This window comes from Mustela lutreola, chromosome 10 (genome assembly GCF_030435805.1).
Source record: "Mustela lutreola isolate mMusLut2 chromosome 10, mMusLut2.pri, whole genome shotgun sequence".
Classification (NCBI taxonomy): Eukaryota; Metazoa; Chordata; class Mammalia; order Carnivora; family Mustelidae; genus Mustela; species Mustela lutreola.
The window spans coordinates 52,420,342-52,444,053 of NC_081299.1; the positions used below are offsets into that span (position 1 = coordinate 52,420,342).

Sequence of the window (23,712 nt, forward strand, 5' to 3'; positions counted from 1 at the left end):
AAAGAAAGGCAACAGCAAAGTAACAACTAAAAGTTACACAGCACTTACTATGTACAAACCATCATGCTGAGTATTTTACAAATACTACTTTATTGCAAGTTCACAAAGAACCCTACAAGATAAGTACAATTATCCATCATAATCATCTCATTTTACAGATGGGGAATTGAGGCACAAGGTGGTTGAACACTGTAGCTAGAGTTACACAGCTGGTAAGTGGCAAAAGCAGGATTCAGATTCAAATTGTCTCACTGGGGAGGCCACGCATGTGACCAGCCCTCTTTTTTTTTTCTTTTTCTGTTTATTTTTTTAGTTTCAATATTAAGGTTTTTTTTTTCCACAGTGAGATTAAGTATCAATTTAAATAATTATCAGAATGTATAAATGAACATTCATTCAGGTAAAATATTACTGCTTTAAAAGTAACTAATAAATATTTTGTATGTAATAGAATAGTTTATGTTTAGGTTAACAGGCACCATCTTGAGAGCAGAAAAGGTATTTTTAACCAATAAATTAATTACATTCAAGAAAACAAGATATTTATATCTGAAGTATGATATACATCCTTAAATGTTTTTCTTCATATAGCACCCAACTTCCCAAATGTCTAGGAAGTATCTCCCAAAATATAACTCATACCTTAAGTCATTAAAATAAAGCCCAAGAAAAAGCCAATTTAAGACAAAATATACAGTTTATATTCTTAATTCCCCATTCAATAAAATATCAATTGCCCATTTATTAAAAGTAAATGAACTGTATATATGCAATCTGTTAGTGCTGAAAATCTGAAATATAATATTTTTAAAACTCATTCTTTCTCAAAGTACTTAGAATCTTGCATCTCTGGTGGCAAACCTGAGAACTAGCCAGCATTTTACTTCCGCAGTCTTCATTCTTCCACTCCCAAAACAATGGATGGCTCACACCGCCTCTTGAGCGTGGTGGCAGTCAGACAGTGAAGCAGAAGGACTCCAGAGAAGGCAGAGACCTTAGCGGTCAGGGAGAGTTTCAGAGGGAACAGGATTTGAGAAGCATTGGGGAGCACATTCCAAACCTCCCACCTCTCCCGTGAGCACCGCGGGAGGACAGCCTTTCAGTTGGGTTTCTCTGGCTTTTTGCACAATAAATACCCTAAAAAGAAAAACATTGCAGGAACAGTCGCTAGGCAAGAATGGCCATGGTGTTTAGGGCTGGACACTGAGGAGACCTATTTCCGTAAAACGATGCTAACATACGGAGAAGAAGCCAGGGTAGGCAGATTAGGGCCAGATCACACACGCTCTGTGTGCCGGGCTGAGAACTGAGGCTGTATGCTCTCCAGCAGCACCTCTCACACTGTAATGTTTACTGAAGTCACTGGGGTCTTGTTAAATGCACGTCCTCATCCAGCAGGTTGGAGGTGGGCCGCCGAGAGCCCTCATCGGTTGTAAGCTCTGAGTGATGTCGATGCTGCTGGCCTTGGGACCACAGCCTGAGCAGCAAGACTCTAGGCTCTGAGCAGCAAACCGGCTGTGGAGCAGGGGATGTGGATGGAGGATGTGTGTCACCTCCTCCAAGTCGTGGCGGACAATTTTAAAGACTTCCAGAATTGCGGAATTTTCTTCAGTCTGGTTTATAGAACCTCTCCCTGTATGCCCCACCCCGTCCTTCGGAGGCTAAGACGTCTTACCTTAAGGTTTTAACCCACACTTTTCCTTTCTTTTGATACAGAGCAAGGCTAAAGAGCTGCCCCTCTCGGCTGTACGTTTTATGGAAGAACTGGGTGAATGTGCCTTTGGAAAGATCTATAAGGGCCATCTCTATCTCCCGGGCATGGACCATGCTCAGCTGGTCGCCATAAAGACCTTGAAAGACTACAACAACCCCCAGCAGTGGACAGAGTTTCAGCAGGAAGCCTCCCTGATGGCCGAACTGCAGCACCCCAATATCGTCTGCCTTCTAGGCGCCGTCACTCAGGAGCAACCGGTGTGTATGCTTTTCGAGTACATGAATCAGGGGGATCTCCACGAGTTCCTCATCATGCGATCCCCGCATTCCGATGTCGGCTGTAGCAGCGACGAAGACGGGACCGTCAAATCCAGCCTGGATCACGGAGATTTTCTGCACATCGCCATCCAGATCGCTGCCGGCATGGAGTACCTGTCTAGTCACTTCTTCGTCCATAAGGACCTTGCGGCTCGCAATATTTTAATCGGGGAGCAGCTTCATGTAAAGGTTTCAGACCTCGGGCTGTCCAGAGAGATCTACTCTGCCGATTACTACAGGGTGCAGAGTAAGTCTCTGCTGCCCATTCGCTGGATGCCGCCGGAAGCCATCATGTATGGCAAATTCTCGTCTGATTCAGATATCTGGTCCTTTGGGGTCGTCTTGTGGGAGATTTTCAGTTTCGGACTGCAGCCCTACTACGGATTCAGCAACCAGGAGGTGATCGAGATGGTGAGGAAGCGACAGCTGTTGCCGTGCTCCGAAGACTGCCCGCCCAGAATGTACAGCCTCATGACGGAGTGCTGGAACGAGATTCCCTCCAGGAGACCCAGATTTAAAGATATTCACGTCCGGCTGCGCTCCTGGGAGGGACTGTCCAGTCACACCAGCTCTACGACCCCTTCGGGGGGAAATGCCACCACACAGACCACCTCCCTTAGCGCCAGCCCAGTGAGTAATCTCAGTAACCCCAGATACCCCAACTACATGTTCCCGAGCCAGGGTATCACGCCACAGGGCCAGATTGCTGGTTTCATTGGCCCACCGATACCTCAGAACCAGCGATTCATCCCCATCAATGGATACCCAATACCTCCTGGATATGCGGCGTTCCCAGCCCCCCACTATCAGCCGGCAGGTCCTCCTAGAGTGATTCAGCATTGCCCGCCTCCCAAGAGTCGGTCCCCGAGCAGCGCCAGTGGGTCCACGAGCACCGGTCATGTGACCAGCTTGCCCTCTTCGGGATCCAACCAGGAAGCCAATATTCCCTTACTACCGCACATGTCCATTCCAAATCATCCCGGTGGAATGGGTATCACCGTTTTTGGCAACAAATCCCAAAAACCCTACAAAATAGACTCAAAGCAACCATCTTTGCTAGGAGACTCCAATATTCATGGACACACCGAATCTATGATTTCCGCAGAACTGTAAGATGCACGACTTTTGTAAATGTGGTATCCAGGAAAAACTAGAAAGCTGTAGGAAAGATTTAAATTCAAAGGTTTTTCTTTTGTGTTTTTGTTTTTGTTTTTGTTTTTTTAAATTACAGTGAGGTTCTCATTTAGCAGACATTGCAACAAGTATCTTCTGTGAAGTTTAAGTGTGTCTTACCAAGCAGGGCAGACACCAGCCAGAAAAAAAACCAAACCAAACAAAAACGTTGTGGGATTAACCCTCCATCAGGGGTACATGACATGGCATTGGGATTGGGACATCCGGTTTCAAGTACTAAAAACTGCCAGCCAGTGAAGAGGAAAAGAATTCTGTGATTAAATATCAAACCAAAAAGGAAAGTCAGTGGTGCTTTGTGTATTTGCCTTCGTTCTCCATGACTGGTCTCTCCCCAAAATGTATAGATCGTAGCATTTGTCTACCTGCTGTCTTATCTCCAGGACAAATGTTCAGGAATTATGTCCATTCAATTTAGACTTTATGCATGCATGTATGGAAATGATACTCAGAATCAATGAGGAAACTTTAGGCCAAATTTGAAATCCCAGAGGGAATCGAGCCATAAGACAAGTATTAGATCCCCCGAAGCCTTCTACACAGTGGGGCTTCTTTGGGAAGGTGCAGAGTGTGCCTCTTTGTGAATTTCCTCTGCTGATCAGGAAGGCCTTTTCCACACTAACCTTTTCCACAGTGTGTTTACACGAGCACTTGAAATAATACAGGGCAGCAGACCATAAGAGGGCTAGATGTGGATGCCAGAATTGATTGTTGGTTGATAGTTCAATCCATTGCATTAAAAATGAGGAACCAAAGGAAGCACAGTCAGGAAAATGGCCCCTCGGTCTAGATCAGCACCCATGGGAGAGGAACAAAGGGGCCCATGGGGACAGCCTCACAGGGGCTTCCCTGGACCCATAACATTGAAGAGGAGAGGTGTGGCTGCAGACCAGCACATCAGTGCCTACCACCTCCTGCAGAGGGGTGCTCACCCTCAGAGAACTCTGAGCAAGTAGGAAAATTCTATGACACCAGTATCTAGTTCAAGTTTTCTTTCACCTTTTCTTTTCTGATCCGGAAATGTTCACAAATGTTATCCCAGCACCAGAAGTTACGACGATGTATTCATAGAATTGGTTGGAATCCAAAGACTACGAATTCTAGTTTGCAGAATACCACAGTATTTTTAGAGAACAGGTACTGAGTTCTCATTTCAAAGATTACCGTGAACTGAATTTTTTTAAACTGGTGAATAGAAGGAACGTAATTATTTTTGCCTTAGTTAGGAGGGAGGCCTCAGATGTGCATCTCATGATGCCACTTGCCCGCCAGCCATCTTTTGCCAAGTTTAGAATTCTTATGGTTTCAAGTTCTATATAGGAAGGAACGTTATGTTTTATTTTTTTTTCGCTTGTTAAAAAAATAACTCCTTTATTCTAAGAGCAGTGTCTCAAAGTCTCACTTCTTTTTTTGATTTTACAGCTAAAGAGATTTTTAAAGAGACTTAACAGGATAGAAAATGATTCCTGGAAATGATATTTAATGAGGAGAATGCAAAGGGATTAGAAGCACATTGATGTTTCAGTTTTGTAAAAAAAAAAAAAAAAAAAAAAAAAAGCAATTAGGATGAGAAATCAAGGAAAAATGTTTATGAAATGTGTTATAATTTTCCCAAACACTGAATCTTCAAACAATAAACATGGACTTATTGCTACTGTGAACTCAAAGAATTGGCTATATCCAGTTTTATTGGGAGATAAATTAAGAAATATTTTCGTGACACAAATAAGCTGATTCAAAAGTTACATTTCTGAACTTTAGGTAGAGGAGAATATTTGTATCCTTTTGTTGCTATGCAACTGTTTAATGATGAAGATTCAAACCACAATTTTGTATATCATACGACAATCAATTGTTTTCCAAGAATATTTATTATTTTAAGTAAACACAATTTCAGTGAATCTGAGTTTTTCTAGGAGTCCCTTAAAGGGAAATTAGCATTCCATGAGCCAGTAAAATACCTACTCTGGAAAAACATTACTATGGTTAAAAAATAAATTCAAGTTAGTTTTTTATAAAGAACTATAACATTTATTTTAAACATATTATAATTACTGAGGACATTAAGGTGAGCAAACCAAATTTCAAAACCACTTGTAATAATGTATTTTATAATAGCACTGTGATACTACATAACACAGTCCCTTTTGTATTAAATAGTATTTTTTTCACAAACTGAAAAATACCTTTCGCTTTGTTGACAATGTTTTGTAAGATGACTTTATTTTCAGCTCTTTTTTTTCCTTTTTTTTTTTTTTTTTGCACAAAATTATGTTTATGGTTTGTATCACAGAAGTGAAAATATATCTCTGCATTTTTATATCCGGTCTGTTTCTTTGTTTCCTTTGTTTGTTTCTTTTTAACTTGATATAGATTTTCTTCAAATATATCATGGCAATATTCAACTATCTCTCCCTCCCATATCTTTTCTTATTTTCACTGCATGCATTTAATCACTGTATTACTTAATGTTTGATTTGTTATTATGGGCATTTCAAATAGACAAGCATGGATGTAATGACAAAAAGGCTATTTTATATTGAGGATATGTGCATTTGTATTTCACACACCAGAGATGATATTAAACACTGATTACTTTATGCTGCTGTTTATTAAAAATGTTTACCATATAATATTATTTCCTGAATATTACTATCATGGAGGTATTTGGGAATTTTAATATTATTTCTCCTAATTATTGACATTTCATAGAAAAAGGAATCATAATTCCTATTCACTGCTTTTTCATTGAAGTGATTTTTTTTTCCAAGTAGGCTTTTAACATAGACTTGGGCATTCTTTTGCCAGAGAACACAGGTGGAAGGGAAAAATCCCAATGATTTCATGACCATATACCAACCAACTCTATATGGCAAGATTTTAGTTTTCAAAATCAAAATAATATATTGAATAATTACAACCAAATGGAATATAAAAATTGGTTTTTCAAAGTTGCATCCTTTTCTGCCTTGTTTCCATGTGAACTTAGACATCAAAAATCATGTCTTAGAACTCTGAAGAAGAAAAAGCTGTGTACATCTTATCGTGTTCAACTTAGATTCCAACCATACTGATAAAATAAAAGAAATGTGGCCATTTAATTGTCACAGCTTATCTTTATGACCTTCTTTGCCCAAAAGAAAGAGTTCCCCATCTGGCAATTAATACACACTGTCAAGGAAAATGAGTATCATTATGAAAGTTCAAAGAACTTGTCCATTCTGCTATTTAATACAGAAGGGAATACAATAAAACCTTCAGGGCCTTATCCATCTGTTTTAGGTACAGTTCTTGTCACCACCTCAGCAATCAAACTCAATAAAGCAGTCACTTCACATGGCAGCGAGATCGATGTCAGGTTGGGTTTCTCCCTCTCACGTGAATTCTTCAATCTGCCCTTGACTCCTGTTTCCTTCTGCCTCTCCAGGCTCTTCCCCTCCCACCATCCCCAGTCCCTCTAGCTCTGTGATTTGGGCCTTACCCTGAGTTCCTTAGTCACCAACATCTGCACCTCAGATAATGCTTACTGCAAACCCCTGACTACTGATTAAAGGGAGCTCTGTATCTGCCTTTCCCAGTGGTTCACAGATGATGACCCATCCCCGTGGTTCACAAGAGTGCAGTCCTCAGATGAGCAGACTTTGGAACTTGTCAGAAATGCAAATTCCCAGGCCCCTCTTTGAAGCACTGAATCAGAAATTCTGGGATGGGACCCAGCAATTTGCGTTTTAACAAATACTTCTGGATTCTAAAGATTGAGAATCACGTTAAAGGCCTCTCGGGGTGGATGTGGGGGAATGGTCATTACCCCCTTAGAAATGTATATATAAGCATTTAATAACATTTTAGCCACTTTAGTTCCCCTAAGGAAAATCAAGTTTTACATATTGAAAAATTTAGCACTAAAACACTTCTTGCTTTAACCATTGCTTTATCCATTTGCCTTAAGTATTTAACGATTTAAATATAACCATTTAACAATTGGTTAAGTTTTTGTAGTTGTTCTCTTGGATAGAAAGCTAACAGCCCTGGCCTTTGACAAGACTACTTTGTCTAATTCACTCAAGACCCGTATTCTTGGGTAGTAATCAAATAGTAAACCCTTCTTGTGGACCAGCTCAAAAGACTTGGTCTGGCAGTGACGATTAACACAACTAAAAGAACTCTCTGTGTTGTAACTTGCCAAAATTAGGGTCAGGGGTAGGCTGTTCTTTCTTTTTTTCCTCTTTTTTTTTTTTTTTTTTTAGTTATGTTCAGTTAGCTACCATATAGTACATCATTAGTTTTTTATGTAGTGTTCAATGATTGATTAGTGAGATGTTCTTCAACAGATGAATGGATAAAGAAGATGTGGTCCATAAATGCAATGGAATATTACTGAGCCATCAGAAAGGATGAATGCTCACTATTTGCCTTGACATGGATGGAACTGGAGGGGATTATGCCAAGTGAAGTAAGTCAAACAGAGACAAACAATTATCATATGGTTTCACTCATGTGTGGAACATAAGCAATAGCATGGAAGGCCATAGGGGAAGGGAGGGAAATCCGAAGGGAGAGAAATCAGATGGGGAGTCGAACCATGAGAGACTATGGACCCTGGGAAACAAACTGAGGGTCTCAGAGAGGAGGGAGATGGGGGGAGGGGATAACAAGATGTGCGTGAGGCTGGTCTTTCTTGGGAGGAGGAAAGATCCAGCTCCCAGTAAGCATGAAGCAGAAACAGCTGCAGAGGCTCCCCCCATCATCCCTCCAACCCCCGCCCCGAGCTTCCTGTGACAAGCTGACCCAGTTGGCTGGATGCAGTCACCTGTGGCGGTTCCCCTATGTTCCTTTGCCAGAGGCAGTCCATCAGTCCTTGCTGGCTGGCTGTGAGGATTCCTCTGCTCAGACTATGCTCCCCACAGCCATTAGAGACCGAACACTGAGGGAAGACAGCAAGAAGAATTCAAGGGAAGTGCTGGTGGTGAAGCTCATACTGTTCTTAATTTATACAGCATTTTTTTTTCAACTAATAGTTCAAATGCTAGGGAGGAAACGCTCTATTAGAGGAGAAGGAGCAAGGGATCGCACACATAAGAGGAAAATGTTTGCAGCCAAAATATGACTGCACCTGAAGCTTGTTACCATAAATGCCAAGAGTATTAATGAGTCTGTTAACTCAGAGGAAGGAGAGCCTTACAAACCATCAAAGTACTCAAGGTCAATGTAATCCCCTGGGAAATTAGGCGGGGGAAGGCTTAAAAAATAAAGACATACAGGGAGAAGGTCTGCTGACATATTTATGACTAGCTGAATCCCAAGCACCTAGGAATTGCTTATTCACAAATGAGGACTCTACCATTTGCTGACCAGGCCTGACACGCTGTGCATCCTCACCAGCATGATCAGGTTAGTAAGTACCATTAGATACTAACGGGGAATGGTTACGTTAGGAAAAAGGCCTTTCTTTAAAATTAGATAGGACGTTCCTCATGCTTTGAAAAAGGCCAGTATCCTGACATGCTGAATACAGATAACTCGGGGAATATTCACCGTGAAGGAAAGTGGTTCTAAATATCAGTCTTTGTGAACCTGCTCTTGACGGAAATTCAGGTCACACACAAAACAGAACTGACTGCACACAGCCTAGGTTGGTGCTAAAGCTCTCCCTGACCTCAGAGGCACATGGATTTTGAGCAGAAAGAGGGAGAGGTCAGACTCCGCCCTACAGCAGGTGTTTCTTGACCCCTGCAGGCATTGAAATGGTCATCTCTGTTCTCAGTGGGGCTCATTCTAATACAGTTCTCTGAAAGGTTTCTTTTGAGTCCACACACCTTAAAAATCACTTGGAAGTGGGGCACCTGGGTGGCTCAACTGACTAAGTGACCAACTCTTGATGGCAGCTCAGGTCATGGTTTCAGAGTCGCAGGATTGAGCCCCGGGTCCAGTTCTGTGCCACATGGAGTCTGATTCTTTCTCTAATAAATAAACTAAAACTAAAACTACTATTCAGGCAAAATGACAGCTTAGGTAGGGCCTTTTTATACTTCCAAAGTTCACTCCGCAAACAGTGCATGAGTTGTACTGCTCAGCTGGGCTGCAGTATTTACCCGCGAATCTCAGTGGCTTGCCTTAGATTTACTTCTCACTCATCTCAGCCCCCAGAGATAATTCTGGTGCTGCAGCGCTGCTCCCAGGTCTCAGGACCAGCTGTTTTCATGGCCCAGAAAAAATAGCAAAGACAGAGCTGAAACACAGGCACCTGAAAACCTGCCTGGATGTGCTCTATGTCCTGTCCTTCTCGCATATTCTCTTGACCAACACAAATTCTGAGGATGGACCCGACTGTGGGACATGGATGTATCTTGACCTGCTGAGAGGCACTGTGGCCATCCCATCAGAGTCACAGGCAGGGAGGGGCAAACAGTTGGGAACAAGAACATGATCCCCACCCAGCTCAAGCCCTGAGAGAGTCAGTACAGCAAACCCACAGCGCCTGTGCCCTTCTCACCTCCTGCATTCATGGCAGACCTCCCCAACTGATGCTTTTCCAGCCGACTCAGAGTCAGCCTTAAAATTTTCAAAGTATTGTCCTGGGTAAGCTACTAATCAGTCAGAAGTAACATGGGAGGTGAAACTTAATTAGCCATCCCTGCAGGGAGAGCAATAGTGGTCAAACCGGTTTCTCAAGATTCTCTGGGGAGATTCCGCAAATTATAACCTCAGGACCATCCAAGAATGTCCTGGGAAAGCTACCTTAAAACCTCTTACAAATTCCTCAGAGCAGAAAACACTATCTCTAGCCCTCCTCCTCGTGCCCTGGATGAAGAGACGGGCATGACTTTTTAACTGCTCCTGCACGGCCGTTGGCTAACCTTGCATAAGGCAATCTCTATTTCCTTATCAATAAAATGGTGTGAATGTAGCATAGAGGTGAGGCGTAAAAGTTCTGATATTGGGGCGCCTGGGTGGCCCAGTGGGTTAAAGCCTCTGCCTTCAGCTCAGGTCATGATCCCAGGGTCCTGGGATTGAGCCCCACATGGCCTCTCTGCTCAGTGGGGAGCTTGCTTCCTCCTCTCTCTCTCTCTCTCTCTCTCTCTGCCTGCCTCTCTGCCTACTTGTGATCTCTGTCAAAAAATAAATAAGTAAGTAAATAAATAAAAAGTTGTGATGTCATGCTGCCTGGGCTTAAATCCCCCTTTTACCCCTTGGCAACCGTGTAAATGTAGGCAAGTTTCTGAACTGCCTTTTTTCTTCATCTGAAAAAGCATCTACTTCATAGAATTGAAGCTAATTAATCTAAATGAGCTAATATTTATGTCAGCTGCAGTGACATGCACCTGACACAAAGTTACCAAAAAATATAATTTTATGATTTTTCTAGAGTATCTATCTTTCAGAGTTGATATAAGCCTTTAATGAGAACATGTATAAATATGTTAAGAAGTACCTGGCATGCAGTAGGTGCTCAAAAAATGGTAACATTGCTATTATTCAATGTGTTTTAAAGAACCTTTACAAAAGGATACATTATTTTCTAATGTGGTAAAATACTTAGAGCACAAAGTACTGTACCTAATTCTTCATGCACATGCCATAGTATAAAACACCCAGTACCAGTGCAAATGAGGTGGGGAGGGCTTAGCTCTCCAATAATTTCCATCATTTCCCTTCAAAACGGCCCTAATAAACATACGCTAAATAAAAACAGCTTCAAGACACATCCCTAGACATCCCTCGACCATATGTCATCCTTTAGACCCCCAAGCCAATTGCCACCTCAAAGTCTCTCCCATGATGACATTCTGGAATCATCCCTGGGGGCAACTGAGAGCACCGTGAAGAGGTATATTAAATCAATATATGTGAAGGAAGCCTAGAATAATTACATCTTTTAAGCAGTTCCCTACTCCCCCACCACACACACACACATACATACTTAGTCACAGTTGTACTTAGATAATACGAAATGCAGTATCTCTCAACAATTAGTGTCCCCATGTGGGGAATGAATGAAAGGGAGACCTGATCTTCCTAAAATATTTGAGGGCATGTCAAGTGCCCGGCAGGTGCTGCATTTCTTCATCATCAACCAAAATCCACTCCTAATGGGATTCTGAGTACTTGCCCAAGGTAGGGTGACCAACTGTGTCAGTTTGCCAGGGATCATCCCACTGTTAGCACTGAAAGTCCTTTTTTCCAAGAGAGTCCCCATGGGGCGGGGGCTGGGTGGTTCAGTCAGTTAAGCATCTGCCTTGGGCTCAGGGCCTGATTCCTGGGTCCTGGGATGGAGCCCCACTTTGGGGGGGGGGGGCGTGGGGGGGAGGTCCCTGCTCATCAGGCAGTCTGCTTCCCTATTTCCCTCTGCCCTTCCCCTGATCCTGCACATGGGCACACACACACTCTCTCTCTCTCTCTCTCTATGTATCTCTATCTCTCTCCTATGCTCTCTCTCTCTCTAAAATTAATTAAATAAAAATCTTTAAAAGAGAGAGAGAGCCCCTATGCCTAGGCAAACCCAGACTCTTGGTCATCTTACCTAAAGCAAAGAATGATGTGAAATGAAAGCCAGCATGTATGGGTTGCAAGTTCCTCTCTGTCAGGTAGCCACAAATTCCGATATGAATAGTGTTCAAGTGGCCCCCTGCATCTCAGGTGCCTTAGGGGGAGAGACTGAATTATTCTGTAATTAACACAGTTCTGAAATTGGGGGGAGCCTGCAACCTCAACTTTACAAAGGGGAATGAAGCATTTCTTTGAGCCTAGGCTTTTATAAGCTAAAAAAATTTTTTTTAAATGAGAAATTTCAGGAATTCAAGTTGCTCAACTATGCTGCCCACCTCTTTCTTCCTTTTTGATCTTTGAAGATTAGCATTCAGTATTTTTCCTGACATTTATATTGAGGAAGGAACATAAGATTATTAAAAACAGAGAAACTCAATATTGGGAATGCACATCAAAAGGTCTTCAAGACAAAGAAGGGATCAGATGATTGGAAACCAGAGTTACTAGAAGCATGTGTGCTGCACTTCATTTTCTAGTTAACAGCGTAACATACGTCAAAATATGATTTAAAACACTTCTCACAGCTGAGCTGACATTTGGCGCTCCTCGGCCTTTTTTTGTTCTTGAGGATGGGGGTTCAAATCCAAACGAGGTTAACACTTTGTACTGGTATATATTCCTGGTGGATGAGGAAAACAGTCTTTTAGTTTAAGTAAAATGAAAACATCTGTCCAAGTCCTGAGGGAAAGAATTGTTTTTAAAAAGAGGGGGAAGGGATGCTTGGTTGTTGAAGCTGGAAGTAACCTCAGTAACTTTGCAAATGTTAAATAATCACACTGCTCATTGTGTCCCTCACCTAAGATGGTGAAAGTTTGTGTATGAGCCTTAGTTCAGTCTTAATTTTTCAGATATCATACTCTTTTTACCCCTTAACACTGTCTAAAGCCATATGGTAATGTCTAGGAATTGGTTTCAAGTTCTTTTCATACTAATCAGGGTAAACCCGGCTCGGTAAGTGACTGAATTTTGCCACATAACTTGTCTTGGTCAGAAGTTGGATAAGTTGTATTAATAACAATAATAAATAATAATATATCATTTTAATTAATACAACTGTATAAGTTATATTAATTAGCCATTATTGGATAACAAAATACCACAGACTTACTGTTTTAAAACGATGCCCATTTATTAGCCCACGGTTTTGGTCAGATCTGGCATGGCATGAAGGAATTCCCTGTACAGGTTCTCATAAAGTGTTGGCCAAACTGAGTTCTGATCTGGAGCTCAGGTTCTCTTCCAAGATCATGCATCTGTAGCAGAATTCAGTAGCTTCTGATTGTAGATCGGGGCCCTGATGCTCTTGCTGGACTTTCTGTGAGCAAGAGACCATAGCAGTTTCTAGAGGCTGCCCACATTCCTTGCCAAATGACCCCCTCAGTTTTCAAAGGTAGCAGAAAAGAATCTGCCTCACAAAGAATCCCCCTCACACTTTAAATTACTGACTTCAGGAAGAGTCCAGTCCTTTTAAGAACTCACCTGATTAGGTCAGGCTCACCCAGGATGACCTCCTTTTCTTAAAGTCAACTATGCCATATAACTTAACTGAAAGAGTAAAAAATGCATCATATTCAGAGTCCTGAGGATTATGAAGAGGATGGAGATCTTGAAGGTAAGGTCATCTTAGAATTCTGCCCGCCATAAGAAATAAAATGCAACGTTTCTTTTTTCAATCCTTTAGGCTTACTTTTAGGGGGAAAAGACACAGAGAGAAAGCCCCAAAAAGCATATAAAAGGACTTAATAAAATTTACTCTCCACTTGAAAGTACAAAGGCAATAAAAGTTAATGTAAAAATAATTATTCTGAGTTGGTATACTTTCTCTGAGCAGCAGGATTCCACATATTTATCTATAAGTTACAGAAGTCAGACTGAGTTCTTAATGAATATATAATCTAAAAGACAAGTCAGAATTCACATTCAGTTAACAGATTTATAGTGGGCCTTTATTACATGTCAGGCACTATATTATTGTACAGTAGTGGCCTAGCTTTCTTGGGTTTGCATTTTAGCAGAGGAAGACTCAGAAAGCAAACAAGTAGGAACACAGTTGGAAACAGATGCACCCAAAATCACACACACACACACACAAAATAGCAGATATGCCAAAGGAAAAATTTATTGAGAGTAGTGATAATTTTTTAAAGAAGGACAGAGACTTCACTTGGTAGAACATGAGACATTTGAGGCTGGGTAGCCAAATGGTTAAAAACATGGGATCTGGAGCTAGATACCCTGGGGCTGCCTCTTGACTCTGCTGGCATTCCAGTTCTGTGACAATGTCCCTCCCTCTTCTGCAAAAATTAGAATAATAGTACCTACCTTATAGAGTTGTTTCTGACTATGAAATGAATTCCCCCAGCGCACTGAGAATGGTGTGCCCAGCACGTGGTAAGCACAGGTGTTGACTATCAGTCCGGCCCACCAGTGACCGAGGGGTTAGTGGCCATTACTGCCATCAGCCTTCACAATGATTCTGAGAAGTGGGTGTCATTACTGGCCACATCCTACAGGGGAGAAAATGCAGGCACAGGGAGGCTAAATAACTTCTTCAAGGCTCTGCTGCCTATGCAGACATAGGTATCTTGGGACACAACTGGGTCTGTCCAAGAGCACACATTCTTTACCCAGACTAACCAATGAACTAAGACAGTGGAAGGACTACAGATGGGATTTATTTTCCTGAGTGTGCTGGTTTATCTAAAACACAGAGCCCCACAACAATGCATCTGATGAACAAGGCAGAGAAGGACATGGCTCAGGAATGAGATGCCAGCAAGGACACACCATCCATGCTATCATGTATGGGGAAATTTTATTAAAACATGTGCCATCATAGATGGAAGGTGAGTCCATGTGGAGAAAAACATTTTTAGATAGGCCTCTACTTAGAATTTTGCAATTTCAAGTGACCCGGATGTCCAAACAGCTGATGCTACTAGCCTCCAGCCCCTGCTGCTGTTAATGCAAGAAGCAAATCTAGCCCGTTGCTACCCCCGTGCTCCATGTGGGCACACATGTGCACACACAGATGTGCACACACATCTCACTGCCACCCTTCTCCAAAGTCCCAGTTCCACTTATCAGCTCAGGAGCCTCTGTAACCAAAGCCCATCTCCCATCCACACAGGAGCTAAGCTAATTGTAAAAACACAGGATGTTGGCCCGCCAGTGAGTACAACTGTGATCCCGTTTACTTAGTACCGCCAAATACAATAGAGCCAAGCCCCCAGAGGCAGATTAGCAGGAAGCTGTCTTTCCCAGAAATTTCATTCCCAAAACAGGTCCAGGAGTTCTAACCGCTTTATCCCTTGAGGCCCAATGTTGCCGACCTTTCTAAGTGCCTGCACCTTCTTCTTGGTGCCCTGGGGGTTGTGTTTAAAATCTATGCCCTGCCTGCAGCTCTCCAGCCCCTCTGCTCTGTGGGCTCCTACTGTCAGTGATTCTTTTGTTCTATTGTCTACTTTGTCATTATCCTCTCAACTTGAACCTGCGATGTAGCCATGGAGTGGACAACCTCTTCTAAATCACCTACTGCCCTGCATCTCTGCAAACCCTTTCCTCTGCTTATGCCTGGTTCTGTCACAGAAGGGTCACTCTCCTGACACCCAATGTTTTATCGGCTAAGTTCAATTCAATCAGCATAGACTGATGCCCCTCTGAGCCAGGTGCTTAGTGCTGGGAAAGCAGTGATGAAAAAATAAGTGTCCATGCTCCTTGCTCTTAGGAACTTACATTCTGGTAAGGAAGAAAACCCCAGAAGCAGATCACTTCAAAATAATGTGGCAACGATCTACAAAGATGTGTCCAGGTTAAATGAGAACACAACCCATCCTGGTACTTCAGGAAGACTCTGAGAAAGAATTTATGTCTTTTGACATATGTGACAGCTGGTTAGCCAGATAAAGAAGAAGAGGAAGAGAATCTAGGTAGAGAGCCTAGGCATGATGGTAGATACAGGGAAGAGACATGCAGCTCAGGGATGCTGCTTTTTCAAGTGTGAAGCAGAGTGAGCATCAGTAAAGAAAACGTTGATGGGAATAATAGCACGGGAGGTTTTGTAGCATCATGTTAAGAAGCTTGGATTTAACTCTATAGTGCATGGTTTCTTAAGCTTTTTACATCACAGGCTAGGCTAAACTTAATGTATTCCATGATCCTGTTCTACCAAAAAAAAAAAAAGTCTATGTGCACACATGTACACATATACACATGTATACACATATAAGGTTGCTCACGATTTTAGCCCCCCAACACCGCCAGAAGTCAATCTACATTTAAAACCCTGTAGATGAAAGTAGGGTAAACTGGGGTGGCGAGGGGGATCACTTGCACTATTTTCAGCAGAGAATGACCATGTTAGTTTACATACATTACACAGAGCTATCATGACATGCAACTCTGGAGTAAAGGAGTGTTGTATAAAGATGTTCTTCTGTGTTCTAGCAAGAAATAACAGGGCTGTGAGCTCAGGCACTGGCGATAAGGCTTGTGAAGAAGCTAGAAAATCATGAGTCATTGAAGTTGAGTCTCGAGGATGGAATCAGACAGACCTTCAGATTTCCAGCTTGAGAAACTGAATGAACAAAAGGAAATAGAAGGTTAATGGAGAGGAGGAAAGGCAATGAGTTTATTTTGGGACATTCTGAATTTGAAATGTCTTTGAAACAGCTGGTGAAGAACTAGGCAATTGAGTTTACTAGGCTGAAGTCCCGAGAAGAGGTCCAGCAGGGGTCATATGAGAGCCTACCAACTTGATTTTCATTGCATTAAAGTACAATATAAATACCAATTTCTAAAAATTCAGAACAAAGAATATTTTAATTTTACCTTTTTCTTTGACCTTAACATAATTTCCCCTAGGACAAAACTTTAATTTTTGTTTGTTTGTTTGAGAGGGGGTGGGAGGAGGGAGAGGGGCAGAAGGAGAGAAAATCTGGAGCAGACCCCATGCTGAGCGTGGAGCCCAATGTGGCCTTGATCTTTCAACGCTGAGATCAGAACCTGAACTGAAATCAAGACCCCAACGCTTAACGACTGAGCCACCGAGGCACCCCCAGAACAAGATTTTGAAGAAATAACAAAAGATCCTACGTTTACTCTCACAGTTTCTCCCTATTAGAGTCAAAGGAGCTGCGGGACCACTCTAATATCATCAAGAAATCTAGCTAAAACCCCCAAACTGGGTGCATTCCCTTCTCACTGAAGTGCCTGTTTTCACTTTCACCTTACACTCATAAACCTACATAAATCCACGTTAAAATCTAATGGATATAAAAGGCAGCCAAAAAAATTCAATCTTAGATCCTGGTTGATGTTTTCATAGGAAAAACTCTTTTATAGTCAGTTTTATGAAATATAGACTAAAATAATTTTGTTGTGCCAAGATGTTAGTAAAATTAATTTTTTGTTGGGAATTTGTAAGCTATCATACCTGGACATGGAATTGAACATGGAGCCTTCTAAATGATTTCCCCCCACAATCCATTCTCCACAAAGGGAACCAGAGTAATTTTGTAAATGTAAATCAGAGCGGAACTCTCTCTCTCTCTCTCTCTGACTTAAAACCATCCACTGGGTTCCCATTGCTATTCAGATGAAACCTAACCCCCCCTTTACACTAGTTAGGTACAGTCTACGGTCTATGTTGATGCACTGAGTCGGCTTGGCCCGGGCGGGGGGGGGCGGGGATGTTGCTTTGACAACGGATCCCACGGCCTGTCAAAGTGAAACGGTTGGACGATTGGCTGCGAAGGTTTCCAGAGGCCTGCCCCCCGTCGCTGATTGGATGAGGGGCGACCCAGCTCCGCGGCTTCCCGCAGGCTCCTGTTGCTTGGCAACCGATTTGCGACCTCCAGCACGGCGGGCACCCAGTAACACCTTCACACCTGTGAAGCGTAGACTACACCGACTAACGACCCCCTCCGCTGCCTCCGCTTCGACCTCTCGCGCCCGCTTCACGCACGAACAACACGAGTTGTCCCAGGTGCTGCTCCAAGTGTCCGTTTTCCTTCTGGAAGTCTCAGCTGGGAGGAGTCAGAGGAGGAAAGAAAGTTGTTGTAAATCCAACTTAGAGCCACTTAACCTTGGGAGGACAGCGTTCTGGGGCTCTAGAAAACAAGTAGATGAGGTGGGTTTGCTCACCTAACTCGGTGTGGAAGAGAGACCTATAAACTCCGACATCTGTCCCAGAGTAGAGGCTTGGGGACAAGTGCCAGACCCTTTGCAGCCTTATCATGTACAGCAGAGCTTACTTATTGCTGGAGAGAGACTTCCAGGAGCTGAAGGAGAACAACTTTAAGGTGAGTGCTGGGAACTTGGAGGGATGTGTCTCGTTGGGGTACGAATTTTTAAAAGCATTTCAATCCGTGTTTACTCTGTAAGGCATAATTTAGTTAAGCTTCATTCACCACTGCAGTTTTGTGATTTAATGAATTGATTGCACCGTAACAATCATCTTATAAATATAAGAATTACTATGATTTCCTAGTAATAAGAGTTAAAAATATCGAGCACACTGTGCTGAGTAATGTATGTGTATTTAAGCCCTGACTATCTGGTAGTGACAGGTAGGTGTGGGGTAGGGCTCATTAATTACAACATTATTAAATAAGGAGTGTGGTGTTTGTCCTACCAGACACTTAAGCCCCAGAAAGGTTCAGTAAATATTTGGCCCCAAGCTTCCATCACAAGCTTCCTTTTTTTTTTTTTTTAAGATCTTATTTATTTATTTCACAGAGAAATCACAACTAGGCGGGGTGGGGGGGCAGGTCCCCCGCTGAGCAGAGAGCCCAATGCGGGGCTTGATCCTAGCACCTGAGATCATGGCTTAACCCACCGAGCCACCTAGGTGCCCCATCATAGGCTTTTCTGATTCCAGACCCCTTGCTCTTAAGTCTTAAGTTCTACTACTTACTGTCTACTGCACTTTTCACCCAATGCTATCATATATAATACAGAAGTGCCTTTCCCTTATAACTTTGACACAGAGGAAGGCTTTGCCCGGAATGCCACCACAGTGAGGTCCAGAGGTGCGACAGACTGGTGTATCACTTATTCTACAGAGAATAAAAAATGGAAGGGAGAGGGAGGGGAGTCCTTCAGAGGAAGACTAGAGAGAAAGCCGCCCTAGAGGGAGGGCGCACAGGGTTACCAACAGTTGCTTCAAGTGCGCTTCTATGGCATTGTTCTGTTTCCACCCCTGCTATAGAAACATTGTCTTCTCTGGATGTCAGGAACAGTGATTGAGTCCAATAAAAATCGCAGACATACCAACCTAACATTTGATGTTGTTTGTTTCTGCTCTGCCTGCACTCTGTGGTTCTCTTGTGAAAGAGAATTTGATGAAGGAAGTGATACATGACTATAAATAATGTAGATAATAGAGATATAATGTTAATCCAGACGAGCATTTAACACACTTAATAACTGTGTGGTTGGTTAGAGATAGTTGTTGACTCTATTTAAGTGTATCCCTCAGCATAAACGATACACTTTTCCATGAAATACAGTTTTGTCCTTCCTTTGGGATAGAACCTCAAGCATAGGAAAATTCTGTTATTATATACAAGTGTAATTTTGGAGTTGTGTTTTTCTTAATGAAAATTTTCTACTTCATGCCTTCCATATGGCATCCATATAGTTCTTTTGTTCTTTAAAGCTTTGAGGAAATGTATCTTTCCAACTATTTCTGTGTTTTCTATTTGGAATCTTAAATTGCCTATTGATTTATATAACTCACATCTCAAGCTTGACTTTGTAGTCCCATTTGTGATTTCCATGCTTATGATTTATTTTAAATTTACCATTGTGTGTGTGTTTTGGAATCTACCTTAATTTCTATGTAATTAAACAATATATAATATATGACATCTCCCCAAATCAACAAATTCATAAATTAATTAGGAAAAGAAAATGTGGAGTTTATGGAATTCACTGTAACTTGACATCTGATTTTCAAAGCTGTATATTAAATATTTTCTTCTGCTTTGATTTTTTTTTAATTAAAGGGTGTTACTGCCTTTCCTATACGTGAAGATCTAATGGAATGGGGAGCCGATATTGAAGGTCTACAGAATACATTTTGGCATGGTTTGTGTTTTCAAAACCAATTTACTTTTTTAAAGTCTTTATACCATTATTGGCTTATCTTCTTTACATGAATAATAAGGTTACAATATATAAATTCTCTAGAATTCTAAAGGTATTCACATGTTGTTTTTTCATCATGTGGCTTAATTTCTTACCATTTGTTAATGTAGATGGGAATTTTAGATTTGAATTTTTATGCCAAATTTTAATGTTATTACACTTTTAAGAAGCAGACACAATAAAGCACATCATTTGGGAATATCATGTAAAGTTTTCTATGAAATCATAGAAGAGCTTTCAAAATTCCTACTTGCATAAAAATCCCAGTTATCTCTCGTTTTTTTCCTCCATGATTTTTCCCAAAATTTTCATAAATCAAATTCTCAAGAAGACTGGGCCACTATAACCTTTAATAACCATACACTGTTTCTTTATGGATTAACAAAATAGAGTTGTTGAGTCAAGTAGGGGAGAAAATCTAATATGTGCTATTAATGGATCTTAAATGAAATGCTGAGAAGACAGTGATTAGTTAATTTTGCATTGGAAGGTCAGGAACGCCTATCTTCTCAAGGAAGTGACATTTGAGTTGAATCCTGAGGAATGGGTAAGTTTGTCAGGTTTGGAAGGAGGGGGAGGAAATTCAGTCTGAGTTAACAGCATGGTAAAAGCTTATAAACAAGAAGACAGTTCTAGAACAGTGAGTTCAGTAAATATGAGCAAAACAGTGAAAGGGGCAGGTGTTAGGGGATGGAAAGGACTGGGGGAAACAGGCTGAAAACACAGTGGAATTAGATTATGAGCAGACTGTCTTTTTTCCACTGTACATGTTTTCCTGCTTTGTCAAAGATTATTTGACCATAGAGTTGAGAGTCCATATCTGGGCTCTCTACTCTGTTTCACTGGTCTGTGTGTCTGTTTTTATGCCAGTGCCATGCTGTCTTGGTGATCACAGCTTTGTAGTAAAGATTGAAATCAGGCAACGTGATGCCACCATTTTTTTTTTCTTTTTCAACATTTCCTTAGCAATTCCGTGTCTCTTCTGATTCCATACAAATTTTAGGATTATTATTTTTTTTTTAAGATTTTTATTTATTTGACAGAGAGAAATCACAAGTAGACGGAGAGGCAGGCAGAGAGAGAGAGGGAAGCAGGCTCCCTGCTGAGCAGAGAGCCTGATGCGGGACTCGATCCCAGGACCCTGAGATCATGACCTGAGCCAAAGGCAGCGGCTTAACCCACTGAGCCACCCAGGCACCCCAAATTTTAGGATCATTTGCTCCAGCTTTTTGAAAAATACTAGAGGAATTTTGATCGGAATGACATTAAAAGTACAGATTGCTCTAGGCAGTATAGACATTTTAACAATGTTTATTCTTCCGATCCAAGAGCATGGAAATGGTCTTCCATCTTTTTTGTGTCTTCTTCGATTTCTTTCATGAGTGTTCTATAGTTCCTCGAGTACAGATCTTTTACCTCTTTGGTTAGGTTTATTCCCAGGTATCTTATGGTTCTTGGTGCTATAGTAAATGGAATTGATTCTCTAATTCCCCTTTCTGTGTTTTCATTGTTAGTGTATAAGAAAGCAACTGATTTCTGTACATTGACTTTGTATCCTGCCACATTACTGAGTTGCTGTATGAGTTCTAGTAGTTTGGGGGTGGAGTCTTTTGGGTTTTCCATCTGCGAAGAGAGAGTTTGACTTCTTCATTGCCAATTTGGATACCTTTTATTTCTCTTTGTTGTCTGATTGCTGTTGCTAGGACTTCTAATACTATGTTGAACAAGAGTGGTGAGAGTGGGAGATGGAGAGGAGAGGGAAGTTGACGGAAATTGGAGGGGGAGATGAACCATGAGAGACTATGGACTCTGAAAAACAATATGAGGGTTTTGAAGGGGGGGGGTGGGAGGTTGGGGGAGCCTGGTAGTGGGTATTATGGAGGGCACATATTGCATGGAGCACTGGGTGTGGTGCATAAGCAATGAATTCTGTTACACTGAAAAGAAATTAAATTTTTTAAATGGGGGAAAAAAAGATTATGAGGAGACAGACTATGTAGAGGACTTTATGTACCATATGATCCAATTTACTTCTAAAACTCTAGGGACCTCGAGGAGTCTAAGCTAAAGAGAAACATCAGATTTTAATTAATCAATACAACATTACACTTTAGCAAAAATATTTGTTTCTTTATTATAGGATTATTCTTCCAACTGACAATAAACTTTACATCACAGTACAATTGTGTGCCTCCAGTTGTGAAATTCCTAACAATTCCTTTTCATCCAAATGGTAAGAACCAAATGAGATTTTTATCATTGGGGCTCTGTCCCTATTATCCTTGTTCCTTATAAGTGTTTGATAATGTTTCTAAAAACTTTGTTATGGTTATATTTAGTAAGCATACATATTGGGGAAAATACAAAGAGGCGGAAAAATGTTATCACTTTGAATTGTAATTCAGAGAGCTATTCCTCTCAACATATAAATAAATTTATTTGCTTTTTACTATGTATATATTTCTTCTATATAGTTGAAGTATTACATATGAAGTTTATAAAATGACTTTTTTTTTTTTAAAGATTTTATTTATTTATTTAACAGAGAGAGGGAGATCACAAATAGGCAGAGAGGCAGGCAGAGACAGAGTGGGAAGCAGGCTTCCTGCTGAGCAGAGAGCCTGATACAGGCCTCCATCCCAGGACCCTGAGATCATGACCTGAGCTGAAGGCCACCCAGGCACCCCTAAAGTAAATAAACTTTTAAAAACTTCTCTATAGCCAACAATGTGATAAACAGAGACAAAATATGTTGACTTTTGCAAACCAAGGTATAATAATTGCAATGTGTAAAACAGAATATCTACAACATATAAAGAACACTTAAAAATCACTAAGAAAAATATAAAGCAATAGAAAAACAGACAAAGGTTATAAACAAACACTTGATAGAGGAAACATAACAAAAAAAACATAAAAAGATGTTCAGCTTCACTAGAAGAAAATAAATGCATATTAAAACAAGAATTTATGATTCATTGCTTATGCTTACAAAATGTTAAAAAATTATCCAATTTTAGTAGGGATGGGCAAACACTAGGTGGGTGGGTTTTCTGATATAATGATGACCTCACTGTGACATTTCTGGGAAGCAGTTTGGTAGTTTCTAATCAGCTATAAAAGGCAAATAGCCCTAAATCCCTGTAGTACCATGTTTATAAATTATTCCATAGAAATACTAGCACAGGTGTGGAAGAGTATGTATACTATTTAAAGGTGTTTGTTCCCAGTAATGATGTTGGAAATAGGGAAAAGGGGAATAATCTCAGTGTCTGTTAATATAGGAATTTTTAAGTAAAATATCTTACTGCTGTGTGCATAACAAGGAAGAAACATAAAGCTAGACTTTTTGGTCACTGCTATTCCTAGAATATTCACTACCTGGCACATAGCTGGTACTCAAATATATTTTCATAAATGTGTCAAGAAATATGTTGGTAATTTACTATTAAATGAAAAAAGACCCCTCAAAGAATAACACATAAGATATAATTCCATTTAATTAGAAAAACTACATTAACAGTCACACACACACACGTGTATGTGTACATTTGTATAGACCAACTGGTGGATTTTTTTTAAAGATTTTACTTATTTATTTTGGAGAGAGAGAACACACGTATGCATGTGCACACAGACGGGGAGGGGCAGGGGGAGAGGGAGAAAGAGAATCTCTGAAGCAGATTCCATGCTGAGCACAGAGCCTGATGTAGGGATTGATCTCAAGACCCTGAAATCATGACCTGAGCCAAAACCGAAAGTCATATGCTTAACTGACTGAGCCACCCAGGT

The 23,712-nt window shown here is 41.1% G+C and overlaps 2 protein-coding genes across 10 annotated transcripts in view; both read left to right on the forward strand.

Annotated features, from left to right (window-relative positions):
• The window catches only part of ROR1 (receptor tyrosine kinase like orphan receptor 1), a 410,104-nt gene extending 404,249 nt beyond the window's left edge, over window positions 1-5,855 (forward strand). The window contains exon 9 of the mRNA XM_059135253.1: window positions 1,717-5,855. Coding sequence (XP_058991236.1) covers window positions 1,717-3,144 — 1,428 coding nt within the window. The 3' untranslated portion in view covers window positions 3,145-5,855. The remainder of the gene's footprint in view (window positions 1-1,716) is intronic.
• An 11,701-nt stretch (window positions 5,856-17,556) lies between these two features.
• The window catches only part of UBE2U (ubiquitin conjugating enzyme E2 U), a 57,788-nt gene continuing 51,632 nt past the window's right edge, over window positions 17,557-23,712 (forward strand). For 6 of the 9 annotated variants that reach the window (XR_009345293.1, XR_009345292.1, XM_059137175.1 and 3 more), the window contains exons 1-3: window positions 17,560-18,071; window positions 19,779-19,860; window positions 22,061-22,153. Coding sequence is in view for 7 of the 9 variants with exons in the window: in XM_059137175.1 (XP_058993158.1) it covers window positions 18,006-18,071; window positions 19,779-19,860; window positions 22,061-22,153 (241 nt within the window). In the remaining 2 variants the exon portion in view is untranslated. Of the gene's footprint in view, window positions 18,072-19,778; window positions 19,861-22,060; window positions 22,154-23,712 lie in introns of those variants that run through there. The other 3 variants (XM_059137181.1, XM_059137179.1, XM_059137182.1) reach the window with 3 other exon arrangements.